The sequence below is a fragment of the Marmota marmota genome, unplaced genomic scaffold (genome assembly GCF_001458135.2).
Source record: "Marmota marmota marmota unplaced genomic scaffold, marMar, whole genome shotgun sequence".
Taxonomy (NCBI): domain Eukaryota; kingdom Metazoa; phylum Chordata; class Mammalia; order Rodentia; family Sciuridae; genus Marmota; species Marmota marmota.
Genome location: NW_025999968.1, coordinates 52,240,148 through 52,250,006, shown reverse-complemented (window position 1 = coordinate 52,250,006; position 9,859 = coordinate 52,240,148). Strand labels below are relative to the sequence as shown.

General features: G+C 34.5%; 1 protein-coding gene across 4 annotated transcripts in view; it reads left to right on the top strand.

Annotated features, from left to right (window-relative positions):
• Scaf4 (SR-related CTD associated factor 4) overlaps nucleotides 1-9,859 on the top strand; it is a 46,257-nt gene that overhangs the window by 17,574 nt on the left and 18,824 nt on the right. For 2 of the 4 annotated variants that reach the window (XM_048803562.1, XM_048803564.1), the window contains exons 8-15: nucleotides 2,629-2,843; nucleotides 3,157-3,265; nucleotides 4,889-5,056; nucleotides 5,672-5,745; nucleotides 6,385-6,575; nucleotides 7,333-7,433; nucleotides 7,788-7,901; nucleotides 8,963-9,119. In XM_048803562.1, coding sequence (XP_048659519.1) covers nucleotides 2,629-2,843; nucleotides 3,157-3,265; nucleotides 4,889-5,056; nucleotides 5,672-5,745; nucleotides 6,385-6,575; nucleotides 7,333-7,433; nucleotides 7,788-7,901; nucleotides 8,963-9,119 — 1,129 coding nt within the window. Of the gene's footprint in view, nucleotides 1-2,628; nucleotides 2,844-3,156; nucleotides 3,266-4,888; nucleotides 5,057-5,671; nucleotides 5,758-6,384; nucleotides 6,576-7,332; nucleotides 7,434-7,787; nucleotides 7,902-8,962; nucleotides 9,120-9,859 lie in introns of all 4 variants that reach the window. The other 2 variants (XM_015478691.2, XM_048803563.1) reach the window with 1 other exon arrangement.

Sequence of the window (9,859 nt, the reverse complement as noted above, 5' to 3'; positions counted from 1 at the left end):
TTTTTTTTTTTTTTTTTTTTTTTTTTTTTTTTTTTTTTTGTGAGAGAATTTTTTTTTTTTTTTAAATATTTTTCGTTTTTGGCGGACACAACATCATCTTTGTTTGTATGTGGTGCTGAGGATCGAACCTGGGCTGCATGCATACCAGGAGAGCGCGCTACAGCTTAAGCCACATCCCCAGCCCCAGTTGTAACATCTTAACATGTAAGCTAGGGATTGACCCCAGGACCTTGCCCATGCTAAGCAAACACTTTACCACTGAGCTACATCCGCAGCATGTAATATGCCATGTTTTATTTCCAGGTGTTCCCCCTACTTTCTCAAACTTTCTTTGGCTATTCATGGTCATATGTATTAGTATTCTCCAGAGAGACAACCAGTGATTATATGAATTGATGGAAAGAGATTTATCTTAAGGAATTGACTCATGCACTTAGGGCCAGAAAATTTGAATTGTCATGCAAGTCAGCAGGCTGGAAATTCAGATTAGAGTTATCATTGCAGACTGGAAACTCTGGCAAGGTTTCTGTGTTGCAGTCTTGAGAATTCCTTCTTCGGGAAACCCCAGTTTTTATTCTCAAGATCTTTATCTGTTTGGTTAAGGCCTACTCCTTAGGAAGGGTAGTCTGCTTTACTCTATATGATTTTAGTGGTGATCTCCTCTAAAAAATACCTTCATCTGGATTATAGTTTGACCTAACTAGTTTAATGATACTTTCTTCATGTGACAGAAAAACTGTTGATTTTATTTTAGCTTATAAATGGTCACAGTATTAAATGCTTTAGTTTTCTAGTTGGTTCTCTTGGGTTTTCTAAGTAGCTACTAAATTTGACTTTTTCTCTCCAGTATCCATGCCTTTTTCTTTTTCTGCCAGTAACTAGGCCTTCCATAAAAATATTAAGTAAAGACCCTGTTAGTAGGTGTTCTTATAATTTGACTTATAATTCCTCCAGTGTATTTTACCTTAAGTGGGTTGGCTAGTGTTTGTTACATCAAATTTATAAAAAGGAATTCTGTGTTTTTTCATAAAATCGTCTATTTTTAGCTAGTCCACTGAGAATTTGTCAATTTCAGTGTTTTGTGGAGCTTCAGTTAATTGCATAATTCTTTTGTCAGAGCAACATGTATAGATCTTAAAACTTTAAAGAAATATCGATCTGTGATAAAATGCAAAGATCATAAGTTTTGTTTTTGTTAAGAGACTTAAAATCAGAATTTTAACTTTGGCTCCTATCACTATCCTGATGTGGAATTAGATAAATGTTCAGTATTTACTAGAGTAAATTATTGATGGCAATAACTATATTACTGCCACAGGAGTTAAATAAACTAATATGTGTAAAACAGCAAGGTACCTGGGCTTAGAGTTTATGTTTAGAAAATATGAAATGTTTGTTTATAATAAGAACTTTTGATCCTCTGATGTGTGGGGGGGCACAAGTTAGCTCTGTCCCAAACACTTTATACTTGGTTTAGTCCTCCATACTGTATTGTTTAAAAAGGGGCCTTCCTTCCTTTCCTAATTTAGGAATCTGTTGTTCAATGAAGTAGAACCACAGTCTATAGGCAGAACTATCACAGAACATTTGGAGTTTTGACTTTGAAATCCATGAGTAGAATGGACACATCTTGAAGGAAAAATTTGCTTGTTGTAAGCCAAAAACTGAAGGCTTTGAAGGCCCAGTGTCTACATCCTGATTTTACCATTCATTGACATAATAATCTTGGTTATGTTTCTTAATTACCTGAGGTTTAGTTTCCTTATCTATAAAAAGAACAAACTAGATCTCATTGCAGGCTGTTGTTGTTGTTGGGGGATGGTATTGGGATTGAACTCAGGGACACTTAACCACTGAGCCACATCCCCAGTCCTTTTTTGTATTTTATTTAGAGACAAGGTCTCACTGAATTGCTTAGGGCCTCAGCCTCCCAAGCCCCTGGGATTATAGGTGTGTACCACTGCGCCCACCTATTCTGATTATTTTTAATGGAAATTTATGGTAAGCTCTGAAGTTTGAAAAAGAAGCTAGTGAATAGGTGGTGAGACAACTCTGTGTCTGTGTCCTGTGCCATTTTCTTTTTCATATTAGTGTATTCCTTTTTTTTTTTTTTTTTTGACATTTTAACGATAAGAATTTATTTTCATAGATATTGAAAAACTAATGAACTGAACAATTATCATATTAGTATAATCTTGAACAAGCAATATAGGGATATTTCACTGTGAGTGTTCATAGTGATTGGATAAGTTATCTTATACATTGACATTTGACTAAGAATGTACACTCATTTTTATGTACACAAAGTTCCAGAGGTTTTTAGTCTTAAATAAATGAATAATTTAGGAAAATAAGTACACTGCTCAGTTAATTATGAAGTTAAGCAAATAGAAAATGGTCAGAAAATTTTGCGTTTATAATTGGAGAAGGAAAGCTGAATAAAAAATTCTGTCTTTTTCAAAATGTTATTTGTGTAAAAATTGTCTTTCAACCAAGATCCTCTGGGACACTTGCAAAATTAGATTATATCCAACACTGTGGTGCGGTTAATGATGATGGTAAACATCTGTTGTTTAGACTGAATTCTAGTCTAAATTTTAAAATGGAATATTGGCATACCTATTCCAGAAGCTGCTTGATAGATTTGATTATGATGATGAGCCAGAAGCTGTGGAAGAATCAAAGAAAGAAGATGCTGCCGTCACCACTGCAGTACCTGCTCCTGCTGCACCTCCTGCATCTTCTGTAGCCACACCTGCTACTGCTGCTGCTGCACCCGCTGCTGCTGCACCTGCTGCTGCTGCACCCACTGCCACCTCACCACCTCCCCCACAGACAACATTGTGAGTTTCTAAGTTGGTAATAGTTGTGAAGTATAATCTGAGTAACATTTAGCCACCACCACAACCCCCAACTTTTTTTTTTTATGGAGTGATTATTTTGTAAAATTGGAGCATTATGGATTTTCTTTTGAACAGAAGGTATCCTGTTAGATTTAGAATTTAAAAATGGCTTTTGTGTTAGAAATAGTACTGAGAATATAGTACTAATGACTTTTGGACAACATTTAATATGTTTTTATAACATAGATGTGTCTGAGAATCTTAAGTGCTTCTAAATGAGTTAAAAGATTCTTCACCTTTTTTTTTTTTTTAGTGGATTTCCTGGAGATGGCATGCAGCAGCCAGCTTATACACAGCATCCAAATATGGATCAGTTTCCACCTCGAATGATGGGAATGCAGCAAGATCCAGTACACCATCAGGTGTGGGCATTTTTCTTGCAACTGAGTTTTAATAACTCAAGATCTGTTCCTTAAAGAATGTAGTTTGCACTTCACAGACCACTGTTATCTTGTGTGATTAAGTAATACAGCAGCTCCAATTAATAACTGTTAAGCATAAGACTGTTATAATTTTAGTTAAAATAGTTTAGAGAGACATTACAGTTCTATTTTAAAAAACTCCCTTATTTAATTATACAGCTCTTTCCCATTTTTCTGCATGTTGTACAGTTACATACTATAGAGCCTTCAACTCTCAATGTTTAGAAATATAGTTTGAAATCGGAAATTAAAGGAGCATACATAGCATACTGGAGATTTACAGGAAGTTAGAGATTCGTTCATTGAATCTGATTCAGTAAGTCCTCTAATTCAGTTTCTTAAACTTGGCTATGCATCTGAATTATTCGAGCAAGGAGAGGGCATGTTAAAAATACAGAGCATGGTTGGGCTCACTGGCAAATGCCTATAATCCCAGTGGCTCGAAAGGCTAAGGCAGGAAGATCTTGAGTTTAGAGCCAACCTTGGCAATTTAGTGAGGCCCTAAGCAACGCATTGAGACCCTGTTTCTAAATAAAATACAAAAAAGGGTTGAGGATGTAGCTCAGTGGTTGAGTGCCCTTGGGTTCATTCCCCAATACAAAATATATATATGTGCCACGCACACACACACACACACACAGTATATCCCTTCAGTACTACAATCATTCTAGAGAATCTTGGTTTTTGATATTCTTCTTTTCAATGCTACAGTGATTGTCTTGTTGGATTCTCTTGTTCAAGCCAGCTCTGGGAAATAATACTTTATGTAGTCTTTTTAGAAAAGACTTTAAGACATCTCTTTACCCTATATTCATTCTCTTAATATGTATTTATTTCAGTTTCTTCTTCATATTTTATAATATGAAGTTAATTTTAGTGACTTGTTGGTGATGTTTTGGAAAGTATTTTAAAAACCTGTTTAAAATATGAATAAAACTTATGAATTACTGTATTTCCAGCAATTACTGATAAGTTTATAATAATTTGAAAGATTTTGTGACATTAGTATATTATACTTGTTTTGTTAGTGCTTGAATTGTACATGCAGAAATAATGTTAAGTTGTGGTTTGCTAAGTTGGTATTATGAATAAAATGAAAAATTTTTAAATCATTATTTTATTTGAAACTCTGAGTATGTTGAAATTACTGTCTTAGTAAATTTAAAAAGAAGTAAACCTAGAAATCACTCTCCCAAAAGGCTAACTTGCCATGAAAGAAGTTGAAAGAAGCAATTCACAGTAGAGTGCGTTTGACTTTAAGTTCAGCCTATCATGGTGCTTCCTTATGTAAATAAAGCTATGTCTTCAAATGTGTAAAGTCAAACTAGTATATTCATAATTTCGAAATGATTTGTAGGATTTTTAATCTAATACTTGAGTGTGTAACAATATTTCCGGGAAAGATTATACTATTGAAATTGTTAAACATTGTTGAATGTCATTGTAGCTTTTCCTTGATTGATGTTTATAGAAGGTATTTTAGTTTTATATAAAGTAACTAAGCATTTTCCAAATTGTTTTTGATAGCTTTTACTTAAAATCTAATCTAATTAAAAATTAAAGGTTCCACTTCCTCCTAATGGACAAATGCCAGGATATGGACTTCTTCCTACACCTCCATTTCCTCCCATGGCTCAGCCTGTGATTCCTCCAACTCCACCAGTACAGCAGACTTTCCAACCTCCTTTTCAGGCACAAAATGAACCACTTACACAGAAGCCACATCAGCAGGTAAAATTTTATTAGATGGATAATTATTGTTTTGGTTGACAGATTTTTTTTTAACTTTATGTATGTTTTTTAATTCTAATTTGTTATATATGACAATGCATTTCAGTTCATATTACACACATATATAGACAATTTTTCATATCTCTGGTTGTACACAGAGTCACAAGTTGCCTTGATTTTTATGGACGTTTCTGATTTTCTGTTTGCCATCTTTGTTTTTTAATATGAAGAAGGAAAAAAAAAAACAACACTGTGGGCATATATTAAACCCTCACTATCTGTGCTCCACGTTTTTCACAGGGAAAGTGGACATATAATACTTCCAGTTTCCACAGGGATCTGTGAGGTTTGAGATAGAGTATAGAAGACATAATCAATGCCTAGTTTACTGTCTTAAAGTGTTATATAATGTCCAGAAATAGAGAATTGCCAAAATATGACATTTTTGTTTTGTTGTTTTAAGTGATGACCATTTGTTATTAGAAATTTGGTCCCAAGTAACTAAAAGATGAAGACATAATCTCTTTGGAGCAAGAGTTTTTTAATTTAGTATTTGTTAGATTTGGCCTCTAGAATTTGCACAGTTTCTTATTTTATGATGGTTTTGTTTTTAAGGAAATGGAAGTGGAACAGCCTTGTATTCCAGAAGTTAAGCGGCATATGTCTGATAGCAGAAAGTCAAGATCTAGGTCAGCATCCAGGTAATTTAGAGAAAATGTCTTACCAATCCTATATGTCTTAGAAGACATATAGGTGAAAAACAAATAAGGTTATTTTAATGAATAGCACTTTATATTCATACATGGGGTAAAGGAGAAACACAAATACTGATCTTAAAAAGAAAAATCTAAGGTCTGTCATCTTACCCATGTTTTCTTCAAGTTGATCTGGTGTCTATTTATATAGAATAACATGGTATTAGAAAAAGAATATACTCAAAGTTCCTTTACAACTTTTATCAACCAACAAAAGTGAGAAAGTAAAGCCTTCTCGGATTAAGTATTTAATTACTGCAGAAAAGAAGACTTTCCTAATTAAAGTAGCAGTTCCTTAACCATGAAAATTTACTTCTTACATTATAATTTAGTTTCAGAGGAACTGATGATGATAGATACCTTTATAGGCTGATAACCTTTCTTATTTAAATTATATGCATGCTCTCTCTATCCCCAGGCATACTAAAGATCTTTAAAATGAGTTCCTGACTAATCTTAAATATCCAAAACATTAAGTTACCTAGTTGTTTTTTTTCCCCTCTAACTTAATATGAGTATGTATTTTCTATTTTTTTCTCCATGTACTATCCATCCTCCTAATGAAAATATTAGGTCACCAAAAAGGAGACGATCTAGATCTGGTTCTAGATCTCGAAGGTCTCGTCATCGACGTTCCCGATCACGGTCCAGGGATAGACGCCGACATTCTCCTCGATCTCGATCCCAAGAAAGGCGTGATCGAGAAAAAGAGAGGGAACGGAGACAAAAAGGCCTGCCTCAAATCAAACCAGAAACTGCAAGTGGTAAATAACCCTTCATATTCAAACTTCCTGCATTATTTTTTATATAGTTGGTTTAACATGTTTTATAACCGTGAGCAGAGCCATAAATGAAATATTATCACTATGTTGTTTTATTCCAAATATTGCTTTCTTGTGTCTTGTCTGAATTTAACCATTTACAGGATATATTAACTTGCATTATTACCTGAATCTCATCAGATATCTTTAGAATATGTTTAATAAGGTATGCTAGATATATTCTTGTTATAAATCAGTAACTATTATAAAGATTTTAATTCATAATAATTTCTGGGGCATATAAAATTTCTGACTCTATAAAGCTTATTGCCTAGAATACAGCATAAAAGAAAAACTGTATACACTCAAGAGTTGGAAAAGGATATCTCCATGTAGTGAATAAAGCACTGAGTTAGTTTTTAAATGAAGAGACTTAGACTCAAGTCCTGGTTCCACTGTTTATTGGCAAGGTGACTGGGCAAATTATTGCTTCTTTGACCTCAGACTTCATTGAGATCTTTGGTTTAAGTACAAAAAGACCAGTTTTTCTAACTCTTAAGTATGCCTTTAACTATTCTGGTTCCATTTCTAGAAGTGCTAATACAATTTTCTAAATTTAAAAAATTTTGTATAGGAATTTTCTGTGTTAAACTTTGGGTATCATAGATGTGCTCATATATTTTATGTAACTTTTTAAAAATGTAACATGAAGTTTGCTTATTAAATGTGAATATTTTTACAGTCATTCTTTTATTTTCAGTTTGCAGTACTACACTCTGGGTGGGACAGCTGGACAAAAGGACTACTCAACAGGACGTTGCCAGTCTACTAGAAGAGTTTGGTCCCATTGAATCAATTAATGTGAGTATTTATTTAATTATTTAATGATAGTGGAGCAGATGTGAGTAATATCATTTTACGAAATTAAGGACTTGAGATTTGTGTTATAATTTCCATAGACTTGTAGAAGTCTATGGACTTGTGGCTACAAGTTTAGGTGTTCTGAGTCTGTGCTCAGCACTCTGCATTTAATATTTCTTAGACTGTGAAGTTTAATTTTAAAATTTTTGCTGTGAAAGTCTACTTATGGCAAGGGACTTTGGCCATGGTTTATTCTGCATTGGCTGTTGGGGTGAGGAGTGGGGCTGTTGAACCTGGTTATTATATCTTGTTGCTTTTTTTTTTTTTTTTTGGTAATAAAATATTTTGGAGCAGATGATTCCTCCCAGGGGCTGTGCTTATATTGTTATGGTTCATAGGCAAGATGCTTATCGTGCCCTGCAGAAACTGAGCCGTGGAAACTATAAAGTAAATCAAAAATCCATAAAGGTACAGTTTTATAATTATTTTTTATTTTAATGTGGAATTGATATGTTGCTTTTTAAAAACTAATTTGGGCTTAGTTATGACTTGAGGCATTTCAGATATATCCTTTTAAAATTCTTAACAAAATCTATAATGTTTATTAAAACATAATTTTAAATGTTCAGTGCATAGTAGGAATTGAAGGGGGGAGGTGCTGGGTATAGAACCCAGGGCCTCACAGAAGTATATCTATAGACTATCCCCTTGTTTAAGATAGATAGCGTCATCAAATATAATTGATTGATGCCTTAAATAAAATGTGTTTTAGCATATTTTTTTGAGATTTATTACTATCTCAAAATGAACTGTGAAAAATGATTATTAATGATATAGAAAATGATTCAGGTACAAAGCCTTTCATATCCTCCCCGCCCCCCCACCCCGAGAAATCAAAGACATTGTTTCATCAATGTCCTAACGTTTTTATTTGTTTCAGTTTGTTTTGTTTTTCAGTACTGGGCATGGACCCAGTGCGCTCTACCACTGACCTGCATCCCCACCCCTTTTATTTTTTTAGACAGGATTGTTCTAAGTTGCCCAGGCTGGCCTGGCACTTAAGAGTCCTCCTTTGTCATCCTCCTGAGTAGCTGGGATTACAGACATGTCCATTCTATCTGGCTCCTAAAGTCCTGTTTTAGTTTTATTATAAAAAAGATTTTTTGTCTAATGTTGATTAATTGCCAGGATTCCATAGACTTTCAAAAATGACACCCAGCATGCCAGGCTATATAGGAAACTTTCAGTCTCTAATGAACTTATTTTCTATGAGCTTTACAATGGCTGGGCTGGGTAGTTGGGGTCAGGGTGAGGGTTGATAAGGAGCAGTTGCCATTGAAATTTTCAGCTGAGGACAAAATGAAGGTATAGCCAGTTCATGTTGAGAGTAAGAGTTTGAGATCCAGAAATAACTAGTGCCAATGTTCCTTTACTTCCTACATCCAAATGAGTAGCATGATGTGGAGTAGTGAACTCTTTAAGACTTACAGTGTCCTTTTCCCTTCATATTTTCACTAATGGTGAAATAGATTGCCTGGGCCTTAAACAAAGGAATAAAAGCAGATTACAAGCAGTATTGGGATGTAGAACTTGGCGTTACCTATATTCCATGGGACAAAGTCAAGCCTGAGGAACTGGAGAGTTTTTGTGAAGGAGGAATGTTGGACAGTGATACACTTAACCCAGGTAAAACTGTAATTTCTTTTACAGTTCATTTATTTGCTTGGAAGTGTGTTTAATAAAATATCTGGTTTGTTCTTTATAAGAAAAAATTTTAGAGATTTAACACGAACACAAGGCTCAAAAATTTTGGATTTGGGAGGGTTACACATTTAAGGTTTTTGAATTAGAGATGGTCCTGCCTGTAAAATCTGCAAATATTCTGAAACATTTCTAGTCCCAGGCATTTTGGATAAGGGGTACTCAACTTGTACTCTACTTTAATGCAGTGCTTCATCATAATTTCTTTGGAAATTTTTAAATGTTCAGAGAAGCAATGAAAAGAAAATGTAAAGACTAGGAGCTTCAGTTACCTCTGGTTATTAATATTACAGATGCCAGATTGACAGTAAGATTGCAGTGGGGAAAATAGAAAAATATATGGGCATGACCTATAGATTAATAGATAACAGAAACAAAGGGCATAAAGTGGCTTGGAAAATAGAATGAGCATTCAAAGTAATCTTGAAGTAGGAGTGATGTTTGAGAGCCAGAATTGGTTAAAAATAAAAGTGCTGTACTATTCCCAAACGCCACCTTATCTTTCCATAATGCATGGTGCCTTCACTTAAGGATAGAGCTTGGTTTCTGTTCAGGCAGTCAGACCTGCTATCTTCCAGGTATCTGGGAGGCTCTGAACCAAAACTAAAAAGGCTGGGGAAGTGGTAGTCCTGAAGCTCATACACAATGGGATGGGGGGGGGGGGC